Source organism: Bombus bifarius, unplaced genomic scaffold (genome assembly GCF_011952205.1).
Source record: "Bombus bifarius isolate JDL3187 unplaced genomic scaffold, Bbif_JDL3187 scf7180000009565, whole genome shotgun sequence".
In the NCBI taxonomy this organism is placed as follows: domain Eukaryota; kingdom Metazoa; phylum Arthropoda; class Insecta; order Hymenoptera; family Apidae; genus Bombus; species Bombus bifarius.
In genome coordinates this window covers 229,727-249,763 of record NW_022885198.1, presented here as the reverse complement: position 1 = coordinate 249,763, position 20,037 = coordinate 229,727, and the positions used below count along the sequence as shown (strand labels likewise).

The following is a 20,037-nucleotide window of genomic DNA, read 5'->3' as shown; positions in this document are numbered from 1 at the left end:
ATGTAACTATAATAGGTATCATATTCAAAGGAGCTTCAGGATCATTTCTCATAGTTATTTATGTATTTAACACATTTATCGGAATAAGACATAAACATGACTCAAGATGCAAAAAAATGAGTGTCATCGATAGAAGAAAATCTCCACTGAACCATATTAAAAATAATGAATAGGAGTCATTTTAGGTAAAGAACATAACTGTTTGCATTGGAGGAGTTTGGATAGAGTTATATAACATATTCTCAATAAAGTGATTGTCCATAAAAGCTAATAGCAGGAAGGAAATTTCCTCTGAGTCTACTTATATTGTTAGTCAAGTTTTCTTTAGCGCATTTGATGGCAGAATTTCGGTTTAACGAACTTTTGCTTTTTTTATTACAATTTAACAGTTTCCAATGCGTTGAAACAAAAAAATGAAAGTCTTAACTTTAGGAATCCAGCGGTTCAAAAGTATGTAAAGTTGAGCGTTTTTAGCGTATTTGGCATTTTACTTTGATGCCATGTTGTCTCTATCTACAATTCGTTCAATGAGTAGAGCTGCTAGTTGCAATAACTGCAGGTGTGTATCGACCATATTGTAGCGGGATTTTGAATCGTGAGTATTGGATTACGTTTGGAGTGTTTTATTCTCTGGCTGCCGTTAAGCGGCCGATTACGCTAGTACAAACTAATGTTCAACAAATTTCAGTTCAATGCTTATCTGTGCAGACCAATCAGATTACGGATAGAAGCAATATGGCATTATACTAACTTGTAAAATATGCTAAAAATTTTCAGTTTCACATCTGCATACTTCTTAAACGGTGGAGACCGAGCTTAAGACTTAAATTTATGTTATATACGTATAATTATATTATGTATCCATAATATGCATATTAATATCATTATATCAAACAAAATCTTAATCGGAGATATCTGTTTTATAGCCGTACCTATGATAGGAAGCTACATGTATAAATATAAGACATTCCTATTTGTTACTTAATTTTATCCTTATAACCTATAAAAAATTAATTGCAATTATATTTTAAACCTAATCATAATACTACCCACTATAACGCCTACTAAACATAATAGCATTTCTTTAACTTATTGTTAATGCAATGAAAGAAACTGAATTCTAAATAATACAAAAATCCAATAAATGATTCCTTTCATAAAGATTGTATTAAACGATTATCTAATCTCATTATTTAAAAGAATAAAAAACCTTATTTCGTTTTAAGATTTAAAACGTAAATAATTTTCAAAGTAAATATAAATATGTATTTAATATATATAAAATAATGTGAGTATAAAATTTGTATAGATAAATAAAAAGGAAAAATATATCGTCATTAAATATAAAAATATACATAGTTTATTTATTGAGTAGCAGACATAAAGATAATAATTAAGGCTACATTTATTAATTTCATACAAGTAAAAGGAATACCTAAAGTTTTTGCTTTAAAGATATATTTAAACATTCGTTGGTTTACTCTTACAAATTTTTGAAAAACATTCTAACTTAATATATGTATATAATATATGTGTAATTTTAGTAATTATTTCATAACATACACCGTATGATAATCGAAAAGTATTTATTTTTTATTATAATAAAAAATATAATCATATATATACATATAAATATGTAATAATAATTTAGTGTTATATGTATAATTTAAAAAATTACCGTTTGCGATTTCTGCTGTAGTTTTTATAGTTAAATTTACATTTAGAGTAATATATCATCATTGTGAACTAAATGTTATTAAACTGATTAATTTGAAATGTGATTAATAATTTCATAATTGATATAGTACTAACCATATTTCTATTCAAGAAAAAAGTTATAACTTTTATGAAAGTACATTACATAAAATTAATGAAAATGGACTTAACAGAGAATAAGAAATCTATAGCTGGTCGTACATCGTGTAATATGTAGATCGAAGACCTTTGATTTTATGAGCGCTCACGCCATTTTTATTTATATGTGGTGGGGGGTAACAAAGTGTGCAACATTGTCCGTAGGATTTATAATTATCAAAAGATTGATCAAAAGGAATGCTTAATTTTGCGATGTACTTGTAATACAAATTGTGATTATTTGTGAGATAAAATCATATTCTACGCGCAACGTATAAAGTTATTAATGCAATTGCTGGACCTTCCTGTTACTGGTGTCAACTGCAGATTTTTCTACAATTACAACTTGGATAAAATGGATTATCGTCAAAAGGTAAGCACAAATATATTATAATAATTAATAAATGAACATACTTTATTATTTAATTATTAATTGAATATATAATGTATATAACGTCGTCACAAACTATATGTTAAAGATACCCCAAAATTATTTAAAAATTAATAATGCATAAATTAATTTATAATGTTTTTTGTTTCGATAGTGACTAAACTTGTTCATATATATATCATTAAACAATATTGTAAAGGAAGTACTGTGTATTATAATTTTGTTTAATTACTGTTTGTTAGAAAACGGTTTGTGTAAACAATTTTATTATGTTGATATATATAATAATGGTATTGTTATATTTTACTTTTAATGTTTAGAGTAATATGTTGTTATAAAATTATGTAATTATGTTTATTACTGAAAAATTTTAGATGTGTGTTTCATATATTGAAATTAAATTTATTGTTTCATCTAGATGATTATACCTTCCCAACAAAATACAAAGAATGATGATGAGGATGACGAAGATTTGGAAGCTTTAAGACTTGCGGCTCTTCAATCATTAAGGACTAAAGACACTGTACATAATAAAAAGCAACCCCCACCACAGAAAACTGTTTCAGATGTAATACAAACATCTCACACATCGTATAAGAGTCAACGACCTTTACGAAGAGGATATTTTCATAACCGAATGCAACAGCGACAGAATGGCGTAAGTTTTTAATTATAGCTATGATACTTATGAATTGACATTTTAGAAATTTTGTTAGCCCTAATCTGACTGCATCTAATTTTTAACAATCAGCTGCTATATATTTTTTAGCAATGTATGTTGAGATAAAATAATTTATAAATATTAATTTAATTGTTTATCAAGCCATTTTAAATATTTTACTGTGAAATTTATTTAAAATCTACCTAAGACAATAGAGGTTTCTATATATTTTATCCAGTCATTATTGATGTTATTATCCATTACAGGAAAATGGAAACTTTTTATATAGAATAGAAGATAGAAAACTATCTTTGTTTTCAATTTTGATTAATTAGTAATTAAAAAGAAATATTATGTTATTAAGACAATTATGTATGTAAGATTATGAACAAAGAATAACATATGTCTTACAATAAATTTTATAAAGAATAGATTATTTAAAATTTAAACATTCTAATTTTGAAATAATGTAATGTATATGCTCATTTTATGTAAATTCTTTTTAAAATCTTGTAAAGGCAAAAATATTGAATAAGATTGTTTTGAAGTTTATTATTATTAGAAGGCAACTTTAGGTTGTAACATAAATCAATTCGATTAAACTGAATATTTTTCTTTATTTAACCGGAGTTATTTATATTACAATCAAATATATAAAATTTTGTATACTTAGGTAATTTTGTGTACAAAGTTTCATATGATAGAATATTAAATTTACTTATATTATAACTATATATTTTGCATTTCAATTGTTCATAAATACATCAAAATATATTTACTTTTAATAGAAATATTTCAGAATAATATTCTAATGTAAAAAATCATATTATTTTAAACTTTAAGAATTAAAATATTGAAAAATAAGAATTGTTCAAAAGTTTTCTATTATTTTCAGTCTCTACTTTTTTTACAGTGATTAGCAATTTACAGTGCAAACAAAAATAGAATTACATAAAAGATCTCATTTGTGAATAAAATTAAAGTAATATATCTTATAATATCAATAACTTAACAATATTTTACATAATATATAATCTTATATCAACACCTTAATGATGTTCCCATTAAAGAAAATATATCTTTTATGTAAAATGAGTTTCTTGAAGTAATTGTATATTTTATATATTTAATAAAATAAAGTATAATATTTAAATATTATGCTTTAACTATGTATGTCAAATAATATTGGTCTATTTTGTTAGTTTTAAATTAATGCTTTCAATATTGATATATAATAATAGATATATATATATATCTAACTGTTATTACAAAATAATTAAATGTAAAGAGTAAATTTATCAGTTTTATAAAAACTATAGAAGGTTTTAGAAACCTTATGAAAGAATTATTTACAAATATTTCGTATTTCTCATTAAAAAAATTTTTGTGTAAAATAGTTTTTGAAATTTTAAAAACATCAGTGTTAGTTAGTAATAACTTATTTCATATACAGGTGAATTTTTCTGAATTAGAATTCTTTTTTAGATATTTTTCAAAATTATCTAAAATATCGATTATTCTTTTTTAAAAAAGGGATGTTATGATAATACATTTTTTTATTTTTGGAGTATTAATATAGAATTTTTTGATTCATTCACACGCATATTTCTAAATTAATTCGTCATTTTCTATTAAATTCTTTTACATCACATTTCTGAATTAGCCTATTGCCCTAGATACCCTTCTCTCCTTGCTCTTTCTTGCTTGTTTTTATTCAACTTCCTTATCCAGTCTATAGCCTTGTGTGTTGTTTCATTACTATCTTCCATGTACTGATCCCCCATTCTACTTCCTCGCACTTCTTTTTTCATTTTCACCTTTTTCAGTTTCCTTCCAGTATCTGTTCCGTGTCTCCATCAATCCACATCTTACTTGCGCCAGCAATTGCTGACTTTCTTCTTTTCCTTCTCTACTTAAGTATTTGGGCAGTTGTACAGTCTTTATATAGTTGTATCTTTGGTTATATTTTAATTGCATAATCTTATTGTATTGCACTTGTTTTCGTATCTTTTTGTTTCTCTTTTAATTTCCTTGACATGTTTCCCCTCTTTTCCTTCTTAACTGTATTCTTGCTGTGTTAATCCTGTTCATTCTCAGATATTCTTCTCTTTCCTCCGTGGAGGCATTCCTTCACTAGATTCTTTTTCACCTCCCTTTTTACCTCTTCCTTAAATTTTCATGCTTTCACCCTTAACCTGATCCTCACTTTTTTCCCTTAGCCTCCTTCAACACTATGTAGCATAGCATTGAACATAACTAAAGAAGTGATACCTATGTAGAGATATGTTTTACCTACTAAATATTACGACGAGAGTTCTATTTTCAGTATTTCATATATTCTTTGCATATACATTTTAAAATTTTCTGTAAATGCATAAAAATCTGCAGTCTAATCATAATATTATAACTTAATAAAAAACTAATTTAATTATACAGAATATATTGTATACAAACAATATAAAATATAATTTTTCTCTATTTAAAAATATCTTTAATAACATGCATGTTATGAAGTTCTTACAAAATTATTGTTTAATGCATACTATAATTTTTTTTTATTTAAAATACATATCATGAATATAATTCAATTGCACATAACTTTTGATATTTTTAGTGAAATTTGTTATATCAGATAGCAGATATCTCTATGTGTTTAACTTTGCTTAACTCAGCTCAGTTCATTTTCAAAGTCTTTATTACCTTGACTTATTTTGAAGTATTTTTTTGATTATATCACAGATAATTGATACTTTTAAAAATTGAAATTTGTTTCATTATGATACAAATTACAATCTAATATAATATACACAATATTTGATCTTGAATTTTGATGAAATTTTAGTTTATGAAGTCGAGAATTATTAATCAAAATTCATATTTCAGTATTTGTTGTTTACAATATGAGAGACATAAGTAACTTGAATAATAGTTTAAATAATGGTAGAAATGAATACAATTATAAAGAAAAGAGTATAGATTAAATTTTTATTACAAATATTTAGTTTATATATAAAGTTAAGTTTTTTTATTAGCAAATATTCTATGAGTTTTATTTAAATATTACATATTGTTTACAGAATGTATATTATCAAAGTCCACGTAATCCAAATTTGATAGCAATAATTCCTCTAGATGAACGTCCTGTGCTGCAGCAAACTGATTTAGCTTGCTCAGTAGAAAAAATTGTTCCCAGTATTGAGTCTTATTCTACTGGTATGTAAAAATAATCTAATATAAATAATAGTCATGTCTTTTACGTTTTCTCTTAAATACTATATAAAAATAATATTTTTAGAAGTAACAAAATTTCATCGTTTCAAAGATAATGGAAGTGGTTCCGACGAAGAAGATAATAAAGAACAAAAAAATACAGTTACAAAATCAGAAAATGTTAAGAAAGATGGTGTAGGTGATAAAATATCCACAATGGTTGAAAATCAGATGGAAACTGTGGAAAACTTAAAAAAGGCTGAGGAAGATCAAGGTGGAGTCAATGATGATGATGATGATATCATTATAATGGCTGATCTTGAAGAGGAAGATAGCTTAGAGCGCTTAATGGATGAAATGGAAAGAGAAATGAATGTTGATAAACCGTCCGAAAGGAAAGAAAAGAAAAGTAACAAAAAAGAAAACAGAGAATCTATGAAAAAAGATGAGATAAATAGGAATATAAGCCAGAAAAACAGAACAGAAGATAGCAATATTCGAAAAGAAAGTTATAGTCCAGCACCAGCAACAATCATCATAAAAAGTGAAAGACGATCTATATCTCCACATACAGTTAATCGAATTTCACAAAAACGTAGATCATTATCACCAAGATCCCGATCAAGAAAGAAATCACCTAGAAGATCTCCTAGAAGATCACCTAGTAGGCAGTCAAAAAAATCTCAGCGAGAAATGACTAGGTATAGATCGCCTCGAAAGTCTCCAGTACGTTATTCTCCGCGATCACGATCACCTAAGCTTTCATCACGATCAAGATCACCACGATTATCACCACGTAGATCTCCAAATAAGTCTCCAATGAGATCACCTATTAAGAGATGTCTGTCTCCAAGAGGAAGATCTCCGAAACTTTCGCCGCATTCCAGATCTCCTAGACCAATACGTTCACCTAAAATATCCATAACTAAGTCTCCGAGGTTGGCACGTTCACGTTCTCCAAGATTTTCGCCATTGAGATTATCTCCTCAATCTAGGTCACCGCTAAGATCAAGATCACCTAAAATATCTCCAAGACGAATATCACCCTCGCGTAGATTATCACCTAAATCAAAATCTCCTGGGTTGTCCCCTCGAAGAGGATCGTCACGTTTAATGTCACCAAAAATATCACCACGAAGAATGTCACCGCGATCGAGGTCACCAAGATTATCACCACGTAGATCACCATGGTCATCACCTAGGAATTCACCTCGTCTATCTCCTAGACGAAAAAGATCTCCAAGATGGTCGCCTAAAGAACTATCTCGAAAACATGGACCACGATCTATTACTCCAGATGGAACATGTAGTCCATCATATGCCAAGGAATCATCCCCGATAATTAAAAGTAGGGTATCTCCAGAAATAAATCGTGTAAAAACAAAACATAAAGAAGAAAGTTTTGAAGATGCTACTATGATAGAAAAAGAAACTGCTGATATAATTAATGATCCTGTATTAGAAGCCAGACGAAGAAAATTTGAATCTACAAAGCCCATAGATCCAATTAATGCAAATAAAAAGATTAAATTAAATAAAAAAGAAAATACAAGTAAGAAGGTAGAATCGCTAGAAGAAGGAGATATTCAGACAGGAAATGTAAGAAAACTTAACAAAATTACAGAGGATTATGATATTCAAGAAACAGATTTATGTTTAGATACTCATTACGAGTTTGAAGAGTTTGAACAAAGCATAGAAAATGCTTCTCCTATTGCTATTACGAGTTCTGTTAATTCATGTTTAGATTTAGAAACTCAAAATCCAGAAAAAGAAAGATCCTCAAAAAAGAAGAAGAAACGCGACAAGGAATTGTATCAAGTGGGAAAATTAAAAAATGAACTTCCTCTTTCTGAACGTATTGGAAAAGATAAGAAGTGTAAGAAGCGTAAAGATGTTATTTCGGATGGATCAAGTGAGGATATGGATGCCATTTTTGAAGATCTAGTAGTTGATAAAGAAAGTGATTTACGAACCGAGTTAAGTAGAAGACGAGCAGAAAGATTAAACAGGACAGTGCCAATTCAGTCTGCGAGATTAGTACAGTCTGCTTTTAAGGGAGTTGTTAATGAGTAAGTATTTATGATATACTATATGAATTAAATTTTCTACTACAGAAACATAAAATCTTTCTATTTTTTTTTTTTTAAGTTAAAAGCTTCTAATAGTATATTTAGTTTAAATGGATATAATTAAATCTTACGGAAATATGAAAAATGCGGAAAAATATTTCCGATGAAAGTTAGATATTAAGAAAGGCAGATGATGTCAATATTTATTTGAATTTATGATAATCTTGGAAAGTCATGGAAACATACTTTGTTATTGTATATTACTATACCCAATATTGGAGTGTTTTCAAATTTCTACCTACTTGAGTCTTTTGTGTAAGTCATTCTTAAGATATAAATTTTCAAAGTTAATATGTTATCAGCAGTTATGTTATATTGAAGCAGTTATATATGATGTAAAAAGTCAGACTGGATAATCTTCTTGTGGTCTATATAGAGTGATACTCATGATGGTATGCAATTTAAAAGTTGGTATCTTGAAAATGTGGTTTGTGCAAGATAGAAATGAGTAATGTTTTGGAAACGTTTCAGTATTAGATACAAGAATATGCAATAAAAAATATAAGTCTTTTAAAATTTAATTATGACTTTTTTGCAGTTTTTTAAGGTTATCACAAGTTAAATAAATAGTAGCATTATAAGTTATTTTTCATGTCCTATAATTTTGGTCCAAAATATTTTTGCATATCTCTTTATATTTTTCAAGCTTTTTAATTGTCTTTATTTCCATAGGACATCTTGTATACTTTTTAAACTTTTACTTACAAAAAGATGTGTATAAATATTCTTGAGAAGTGGTATATTTATGAAAAATACATGCTATATCTGATAAATTAAGATTAACATAATGTATTTTTATTGACATAAAATATTGCTAAACATATTGAAGTGTCGTGTAATTATGATAACTGAGAAAAGATTAATTACATGTATTTGAAACTACATTATATAAAAGCTTTCTGAGAAATTTAACTTCATTATATATTTTTGTATTTGACATTATACATATAAATAACAATAACAATAAGTAGTTTTTTCTGAAATATTTCATAATTAAATTAAATAAAATTTACATTTCCTTTTAATACTGCTTTTATTTTGTATTACATTTCTCTTTTTCTAATGAAATACGTACACATTTATTTATTATCAAAAGTAAACAAGAAACTCTTCAATTTGTTTTGTTATTATATGGACAGTTTAACAAATATGTTTACATAGTTATAAGTGATATACATATGTGTTATATACATATTTGTATAGAGAAAATATCTATATTTTCTTCTTAATATATATCTTTTTGGAATTTTTAACATATTTTTGATATGAAAATGTGATCTTTTTTTCAGAGTTGTCAAAAGTAATGCAAAAGTGAATCAAAGACATTTAGTTAAAGCGGATGAAAAAAGTAAGTAATACATGAAAATTTCTAATTTCTATTAAACTTGTATACTTGTATACTTGTAGACAAAAGCTGTATCATTTGAATTCCCTCTAAATGGTTACACTTCTGTTGACCAATGAAGTTGACCGAATGTGTTTTGTTTTAAAAAAATCCATAGTTCAATATATCATGATGCTCTGAAAGAAATAGATATCAAGCTAATGAACAAAATCATTCTTATACAAATATAAATGCTAAATTATTTATACGAATTTACACTGACATAAAGAGAGAAGGTCTGTACGTAGATACCTACATATGTGTGTGTGTCAGAAGTAATCGCAGAAACTATTTAACCGATTTGTATAATTCTTTCATTATTGGAAATTATATTTCTTCTAGATGGACATAGACTATATTTTATTATGCTTGCTCCTCAGAGAACCGAACAATGAACATAAACGCGACTCAAGTTTGATTAACGCAACTTGGTTTCCATAGTATAATTGCGTCTTGCCCGGTCGACAGCCGATAGTCATTTCCTACAAATATTTCTTGAATACTATTTATTATATTGATTTCTGTTATCTATTATTATATTGATTTTTGAATTTCCATTACAAACGACTGTAAATAATCTCGAATCGTGAAGTCAAATTCATGTCAGTTCTACGTGGACGATGTCGTGGGTAACAGCTAGTTCTTTATAAATTGTTGTATATGAATATTGCCAAACTTTTCTTGTTACTTGTGCCTTAATATAGTGAAAAACCCAATGGAATACCATAATAATATGAATATTAATGATAATAATATGATTATATGCATTTTTGACATAATAGCATAGGGCGTAATATGTAGAGGTGTAAACATTTAGGAACTTTATATACATATATATTTATGGGATAAAAGCTTACTAAGCTATCGATTCGAAATTTTAGTAACTGATTTTGACATATTTTACCCTTAAAAAAGTTTTGTTTACCATGATCTTTTATGATATTTGATATAATGTATAATTTACAAATTAAATTACAAATTATATCAATTATTCAAAACATACTTCATTATATCAGTTATTAAAAATTTGACATCAAACATCTGTAAATAGTACCATTTCAGTAAAACAAACAAATTTCAATATTAGAAGTACATCAATAATTTTTTCTTATAAATTAATATAAACATTTCTTAGTTTGATATAATATTTAAATTTATTTTCTTAATTCACATATTTTTATTTTGTAGCTAATCAAAAAGAAGTTCGACGGGTTACGGTTCTTCATAGGTCAATATCTGACATACACGATTCTGAAGGTGTGTATATTTTTATATTACTTATTATTATTATTTTTGTTTCTATTACTTATTATATTGCAAATTTTTGTATATATATGGTCCTAAGTAAAAAATTGAGAATATGTATTTTCACATAGATACTGATTACTTATGAAAATTTTTAATGGCCTTCTTAGTTCATAATATAATCGGTGTGTAAATAAGTTAGTTTTTGATTAGATTTAGTTTCGCAAATTTTTGTTTAATGTGTTATACCTTTTCTTAATAATGTCGTTTTATTTTGTATGTCACCATAATATTCATAAATATGATACTCTTCTTTTTTTCTTAAAAATCCGAAACTTAATCATAAATTTAAAAAAAATTGTTCGTTATTCAATACAAAATGAATCAGTTATCCATCTCCGATAATTGTGAAAATCAGCGTGATCTATATTTTGCGATATATTATAACTTTCTTCCGAAACATTTTTCTGTACCTATCTTTGATATTTTGTTCAAGTATTTGGTCATTTTCAATTAAATTAGTGTATTTATTCAAATAATATTTGATTTGTGACTAAATTTAATTTGATACTTTAGATACTGTTAAATACTCTTTATAGATTTTTCTCTGTTTTAATATTCTGAATACAAAATACGATGTTTCCTTATTATTTTTATATAATAATAAGGCAGGATAAGTTTCATTTAATGGATAACAGTACTGAATGTGAACTGATGGCATAAATAAAATATGAATGGTAATATGCAAATATCTTTCTGTTTTCGGAACAGAATCGTCTCAATACCGCATTATAGTTCAATGGATGGGATATAAATATCAGTTCGTTCACCTATTCTTCATATGTCGATGTCTTACATATCGCACTTTTATTTCTGAACTGGCAATTAAAAAACATTAGTTTACTAAAAAATGCAGAATTATATATGTTACGGGCGCAATCTGCAGGGCGTAATGACAGAATCGGCTTTGCTCGGGCAATGTCAGTCGGAGATTTTTATACGCTCTATCCAATACCGATACATATATACCTCGTTTTAAAAGGAATGGTAGGACTGAGATGAATAAAACAGGAACAACTTAGTGCGACGCTGCCTACGTGAGTTTATTATTGTCCACAATGTCCATTTTAGACCTGGCAAAGTTTCCAAAGAAATAATAATTTCCAGTACTGCTTTGTACGAAGCACTAAAAGCGAATTCACGGTAGATCTGTTTACAGCACGTTCTGTAAACTTGGAAAATGATGAACTTGCGTGGTTTTGCTTTTACATTCGTCCGTAGTGGCGATTGTACAATGAATGCCGAGTACCCTCGGTGTCGCAGCCACGCAGAAAGTCAGAGGCCGCTGGTCTGTGTTTTATCTCTTCCTAGAACCCAGGCAATCGCAATCGCAAGATGTCAGGACCGCTGGCTCACACACCATGCGGATGAGGGCTTAATTTATAGCGCTCTTAAGTTTGATGCCTGCTTTTCCATAGTCGAAGGTGACGAAGGACAGGCGATCGCCCCGGGCGTTCGAACTTCGTCTTTTCTTACTGCTTACCTAGTGGTACGCAATGTCAATTTTGCTCATATTATTGGTCTACGTTTGCTATTCAATTATTTCTTCGGAATATACCAGGCAGCGAAGCGATCTGTAATGCTGACATTGCCGGCTTTGTATTGTAAAGTCGATTATCTTCTGCTGATTGCACCCGTATATGTGCATATAACATAATAACGTATTTTATTTTAGACAGCATGTTTTTCCATTGGCCTATCTTTTTATTCAAACTTCCTTGTTAACAATTTACTGACCGCTAGCGGTTTAACAGCATACGCACGTCCGACCGGCAGCTCAGGCGCAGATTCTCCCTGGCGCCGGCTCTGTTTCGGTTTAGACTCTCCAATACCATTCTTTTCGTTCATCGCAAACGGTAAGTTTTCCGAATTGGTATAAAACTGTGGGAGCTTACAAAGCAACGCAACTGATGCAACTGAGCAAGATACCTTAGTACTAAATAACAAATTACTGCTCCAATAATGAGAAAGATTGTCGACGACAAAAAGCTGATTAATAGGCTATCGGTCGGTAAAGTGTTAAAACCAATCGTTAAATTTCTTGATCCTATTTCGTTTTCCTCGTATACGCTAGAAAGTTTTTATGTACGTACATATTTACAAAATAGTAAAATTTTAATTTTGGGTAAATGGTTTAAAAAAGACGTCTTGAACAACATTTACTTGTTCCGTGATGCAGATTACGGAAATGATACATTTTGCTATGATATTATTTGAAATTTTTTAGTCAACTCTACAAAACATAAATAAAGCAACACATATTTGAGTTTTTTAGAATCCAGAGGATTAGGAACCCGAAATAATTAAAATCGGTCATGTAATTTTCCAGATGTTGAAAATACAAATATATTTTTATTTATACTGATCACCTTCACACAAATACATTGTAGATAGATTCCAAAGGTATAGATGAACATTTTTGTCATTTTGTTACGTTAGTGAAGTAAATTAATTTCTTTAGTTTTGTACATACACACAAACTTTAATCAATTTCTTCAAAGTATTCAATATTTTGAACAGTTTATAGGTTGTATATGTTGATTTTGTTATGTTTTGTTTTCAATATGTCCTATAATTATTATGAAAAAGCTTAGTATGTAGACAATTAAAAACTCATGCTGATTAAAGATACGACATAGGCATATTTTAAAAATTTAATAACTAAGAAGATATTTTTAATCACGTTATTACTTTATTGAGTTTGATACGTTAATAAATAAGTTTCATATATGCAATTTATTTTTGTAACTATTAGTCCTATGATTATTGATATTGCATTTAGGAAAGGAAAACACCAAGGATAGACTTAACTACTTTAAAATTACATTTTTTGGAGAAATAGTTATTTTTTACATATTTCGTCGTTTTATATTTATGCAAAATTTTATAAGAATTAACATGTCTAGACTGAAACATTCCTTGCATGAACATTTGTATAGTATATTTACATGGTTGATATATTTAGATACACTAATAGTATATTATAATGGTGAGTAATAATATAAAAAGAAACAAATATATAAATTGTTTTCATTTTGTGTATTTTTTATATAAATATATATCTGTGTTTTTTTTGCAGATGAAAGTACTCTAGATTCAAAGGTGCCTGTGCGTTTTAGACTTGGTCTCAATAAACAAGTACAAGATACTAGAGAGTCAAAAGTTTCACGAAAGACATCTAAAAGACAGGGTCGCAAGGTAAACCATAAAATTAATTTGGCCGTAACAAATGCAGAACATATTTTATAGTATAAAAATTATACCTTACAACATGTACATAATTCGCATATTCAATATCTTTTGGAAACATAATACTTACACATAATTTTGATATTGTAACATTTCAACTGCTTAAGTTTACAGCGTGCTAGTATTTTTGAGTTTTTTGAAATTAATTGTATTGGATATTTTGAATATTATTGTTAACAATTTTCTTAAATAATTAGAAACATAAAAATTCTCGAATTAAATAAATATATGTAGTTTAGATTTACAGTAACACATTCATCCAGAAACTTTTTTGTCATAGCATGCATAAAAAGTATTAAGGAAAACAATACAATTGAATTTAATTATGATAAATGATCTTTAATATTAGGAAATATTTTATCATTTTTAAAGATACAAATATATATGTTAATGTTTAGCATTTAAATAGTTGATTCATTTTTTTAATAATATCATTTTCACGTTGTACGACGCAAAGAATGATTAATAATTTTAAATATTTATCTCATATTGCAATTCTTGTATACATGAAAATATTAAACATATTTCATATTAAAAAAACTTGAAAGTACAAAATAAATATTAATTTTTCATCAAATGTAGTACATTTTATAATATAGTGAGATATATTTAAATGCATAATCAACAAGTTTATTTATAATTCATACTCTTTTACAATTACATCAATGTTCCTCTATTTTGTTATTATGTACCTATAATCTTATTATAGCGATTGTGTTGTAACTAAATGAAAGAATATTATTTTTCCCCATTATAATCTCATGACGTAAAAATAATGTAATTAATATATTTGTATAAATGTTTATTATTTATATTTAAATAATTAATTTCATAGTTACAACTACCTAAAAGTTTCCAATAGTTTCAAAAATAAAATTACTCTAAATAAATATTTCTATAAATTGAATATTTCTTTTAAATTTACAAAATGTAAATATTTATACATTAGTAGCAATTATGTGTATCATTAATTTTAAAATTGAATATTTTTAAGCTTAATGGATTAAATATGCTTTCAAACAAGTTTCAAAATGAATGTACAGTATCGTTGCTGCAATCAGTCCCCTTTTTATGTTTTTAATATTTCATAATTTATTATCAGTCTATTATTTATTAAGTATGATATCTTTTAAATAGAAGCATTAAAATAATTTAATGACACAACCAAATTTTGTAAATAATATGAAAAATTCAGAAGTAATACTTAATTTTTAAATAATTATTCATATTTTTCTAATTTAAAATAATTGTATGATGCATTGTGACATGTGTGTCAAATATATTTTATATAGCCACATATTTTATATAGTTTAAAAAGCAGGCTATGATTATACTACAAATGTTCGAAATATTTGTTTGTATTATAAATATTTCATTTTATATTAAGATGTTTTTCTAGATCTATTATTTGTTTTCTTTTGTAAACAAAGAAACATTAGGTACAGCGCTACACATATTGGAAGCGCGGATATACTAAATGTAATGGATTCAAATGTGTATTAAAAATACATGTGTATATATGTAATTAAATAAATATCTGTTTTAATCCGCGTAGTTTTTGATACACGAGTACATATGTATTAACATATTCAGATTTTGTATTTCGTGTAATTATTAGTGAATAATAAACACCTCGCCCCTGAATATTTAAGTGCATTTATGCAGATAATTTGCGAAAAGGATGTATGCGTGATATTTTAGGTTGCAAGTAACAATAAAAAACAACATAATGTCGGTTTCGTCCTGTATAAATGATGAAGGCAAGCATAAATAAATACCTATTCAACAACTTCAAAACTTGCTAAAAAAAATTTAATGATATCAGCAACACCGATTGTATCAAAATGATATTCTTCAAGCATGCTGGAAATATTGTTACGATAAAAGGGAACCATCTGTTATCAGAAAATGTTAATAGATTAGTTCCTTTTATACCAAAATACACGACTATTTGACTAAACTTTGTTGAGCGAAATTATGTTCGTTTTTATTGCTATCTGCAACCTAGAATATCATATATTTGTTTTGCGAATTACTTGCGTAAATGTGCTTAAACAGTGGGATATTTTGTATATGTATATATAAAAGTTTTGTTATATATATTTGTTATATACATCCGTATCCGTTTTGTTATATATATCCGTTTCTGAAAGAACGGATGAATATAAAGTTGACTTTCTTTTAAAAGAATTAATGAAACAGGAAGTCATCTGTCCTCAGCCTCGAATCGAGTCAATAAATGACCTTAATTGTTAAACTTAATCGTTGTACATACTCGTACGCTCTTTCACTGCCTTTTGGCATTTAATATTAGTTTAAGTTCTTTTGTTATCTTAGTTATCTTAATTTAATTGCGTTTTATGACAATAAACTTAAATGGTTTGTTCATCACTCGCCTCCTGTTTTGATCATGTTCATTTCGTATCGTTCTTTTCATTCTTACCCTTGACGTATCGTTGGCAATCCAACACCCGATTCCGAAACAACCAATTCCGAACACCCTCCTTCCTTACAAATATTAGGACTTGAGAATTAAGAAGATGCTAGCCAGAGCTGAATGAGAAACAAGTAACTACTTGAAGAACATAGCGTGTATTAGATTACCTTAAATAGGTTTAAGAATTGTAGGTCCAGGAAATATCTACATGCAAGGTCAAGAAAATATATTAAGAGATGTGTATTCAGAGGTGTATTCAGAGATATATTCTATAAAACAGATGGCACAGGTCTAGAGCGATCATGCAGTAAAAATCTTTTGGTAAGAAACATCCAATTTTTGAACGAATATCGAAGCATTTTCCTGTCGAAAAAATTTTACAAATATAGGGACGGACAAATATAAAGGTTTCACTGTATAAAATATGAATATGTTAATACACGTATATTCGTATAGTTTGATACACGAGTTTACTCACGTATTAAAAACTACATAAATCAAAGTACGAATATATTAATTACGAGCTCTATTACATACACAATACATACATATTATGTAGCATTGTAACCAGCTTCAAAAGTAGTTTGAAAACAAAAAATTACAGGTATCCCCCGTATAACAAGGTAGTTGGGTTACGAAAAGATGTTGCTATGTTCAAACTCATGTTATGCGAAGCAAAAAGTATACAATAACTAGTACATAGTATAATTTATAGATTTCTAGTACAAAAAATAGGGGTAGATTCCAAAAATTAACAGAAATTTACAATTTTCTTTTCATAACTAAGAGAAATATATTTGTTAATATAATCAATAATTAATTGAAAATATTACACATTAATATTGTATAATCTTCATCATACACCATTAAACAAAGGAGTTTTTTTCTTGCAAAATTGTCTTCTGAACTTCGTTAATTTATGTATGATTTCTGTTTATGTTAGTCATAAAAAATATCATCGATTGTTTATTAGAAAAGCTTCAGGTTGCTAGTTTCCTATAGCGAATATCTTTCGAATGTAAAGGATTAATACTTAACGAACTAAAAATGAATTAAAAATTTCACTATTTAAAGATTCCATATGTAAATCTGAGATAAGACACATGTTTGCTCGAAAGAAAAATATCGAATGATGGTGCTTGCACTTATAAATTTCCACTACATTCCGTTCTATAAGGCAGTTGGATTTCCCAATTTCTCGAACCGCGTTAACCAAATTCGTTTAATATGAAAGACGGAGGATACCTGTATATAGCAGAAATCGGAAATAATTGCTAAAAGAAATTGTTAAGAAAAGTGGTAATAGATAAAGTTCAAAGTCATTTAACAAATATTAAATAAAATACTAAATTAATCTTTTTTTAATAATATTTACTTATGATGAAGTTAGAAACAGTTCATGTTACAAATTTAATTGAATATTATTTCTGTTGGAAGATGATAAACGTACATATTTTTTTTTGTTTAGGAATAGAGTAAAAGCGTGTTCTCCTGACATATTTATATGAAGAGTGCATAGCTGTTCATCTTACCTCCTATTCTATTATCATCATATGAAGATAAGATCTATTAAAAGTTTAATTGTATAAAAAATTGCACTCATGTAGAGGAGATATCTGTTTTATTTGACATGTGACCTAACATAAAGATGAAAAGATAACATTCTTCTAGAAGACAATATCAATATTTCAAAATACTTTATGTATGATTGTATCTAATTATTTATTGTTAAGCATTATAGTAGATAGTTGATTACATGTGATTATAATTCATTTGTTGTGTTAAAGTATTTGTAAATAATTTACATCAGTCACTCATTTAATAAATAAGCATCATTAATAATCCCAAAGTCACCTTTTGTAAACCTAAGTATATTATTATTTTTAAAATTCTATATAAAAGAATCAATCAATTGTAAATAAGAATATTGTTAATAAGCGTGTACAAGGTGAAAAATAAGTTGTATATCATGTAAATTGAGTTAATATTATTAAGGCACTGAATATATTATATAAAGTGACCTATAGCAACAGAAGAGTGATTTTATTAAAATATATTTTTTACACTACATAGTTCGAAAATAACAAACACGAATTTTTTAAGATAACTAAGAAATGCAGTGTATTTTAAAATGGCTTTTCTTCACTTGTTATTTCATACTTGAATTATAAATATATAGTGTAAATGATTATTGTATTTAAGCAGGTAAAAAAGAGTGTATCTTTTTCTGCAAATATTTAGTGCTTATGTGTAAAATTATACTACTTATAGTATTATGATTCAGTTACTACAATTATACAATTTCAGAACTAAAGTATTCAGTAAGTTGCATTATTCTACATTTTCATTACAGTCTCTACTGTATTAGTAAAAAAGATCTATGTGATTCTTTTCTTGTATTTTACATAATATTAATTAAGACTCTGTTGAATAATTAGATCTTATTATTACAACTATATTTTTATGAATAGCATGTAAAATACATATTGAAAGTAAATTATTATCATGTGTTACCAATAAGCTGAGATAGTAGCCAATATACTTACAAATGTAAACTTAGATTATTTCAGATATTATATTGCATACTTCATAGTATCTATGAAGGTGTAAGTGTTATTTTTAACTGAATAAAAAAATGATAACTACATTTATATGAACTTTTTTTGATAGAAATTTTGATATAAAAAATATTGCGATACCTCAGAATAAATTCAGAATACACGTAGGGATACATGGATACATGTAGGGAACTTAGTTCTTTAAATCATCACATGCGTGCTATGATTTATATTTTGTTGGTCATATCATAATGATACAACTTTAAGTGTAGATTAAGAATGCAGCATAATGCTTTATTAGTCAGTCAAATTATGTTTCTTGTACTCTTCCACTTATATGCTTCTATATGCATATGTTTTAAATACCAACTCCAAGAGTTGAATAGTAGACATATTATTGTTATAAATATAAAATAACTCACAAAAGACTTGCAATTGTTGAATTTATCTATCGTACAAAATGTGATACACACCAAGACTTTTACAGTCTTATTAATAATAAGCAAATCACTTATTGTAGAATAACACAAGCAATTCTTCAAATTTGTCTAAAAATCCATTATAAAATAAATATAACGCACGTTTTATTTATATAAAAACTGATTTTTAATATATTTTATTTTACATATATACCTTAATTTGTTTTCCTTAATTTTTACACATACTTTGGATACCTTCAACATAAGATGAATATCATACTAAATGTATATAATATCTGTGAAAATTCTTTTACGTACTTTATCTGTAAGTGTTATTCTATAATAAGACTGTAATTAATCTGTAAATTTAATTACTACTGTTACAATGTTTGGTTTATTTGTCTAATTTTTGTCATTATAGTAAATACAGATGGAAC

General features: G+C 27.0%; 1 protein-coding gene across 2 annotated transcripts; it reads left to right on the top strand.

Moving 5' to 3' along the window:
* Positions 1 to 1,963: 1,963 nt before the first annotated feature.
* On the top strand, positions 1,964 to 19,321 carry LOC117215364 (neurofilament heavy polypeptide-like). Of its 2 annotated transcripts, XM_033461728.1 has the most exons (8): positions 1,964 to 2,227; positions 2,664 to 2,903; positions 5,984 to 6,119; positions 6,202 to 8,188; positions 9,538 to 9,596; positions 10,821 to 10,889; positions 14,017 to 14,135; positions 18,092 to 19,321. In XM_033461728.1, exons 1-8 carry the CDS (start codon positions 2,141 to 2,143, stop codon positions 18,095 to 18,097), a joined length of 2,703 nt encoding a protein of 900 aa, XP_033317619.1. In that variant the 5' UTR covers positions 1,964 to 2,140; the 3' UTR covers positions 18,098 to 19,321. The 2 variants fall into 2 exon arrangements, with proteins under 2 accessions (XP_033317619.1, XP_033317618.1); XM_033461727.1 differs by lacking the exon at positions 18,092 to 19,321 and having other exon boundaries at positions 14,017 to 14,646.
* Positions 19,322 to 20,037: the final 716 nt, after the last annotated feature.

Coding starts and splice junctions, on each gene's coding strand:
- LOC117215364 (XM_033461727.1), top strand. CDS start 2,141: ATGCAATTGCTGGACCTTCCTGTTACTGGTGTCAACTGCAGATTTTTC. Junction 2,228..2,663: donor AAATGGATTATCGTCAAAAG/GTAAGCACAAAT, acceptor TGTTTCATCTAG/ATGATTATACCTTCCCAACA. Junction 6,120..6,201: donor TATTGAGTCTTATTCTACTG/GTATGTAAAAAT, acceptor TAATATTTTTAG/AAGTAACAAAATTTCATCGT.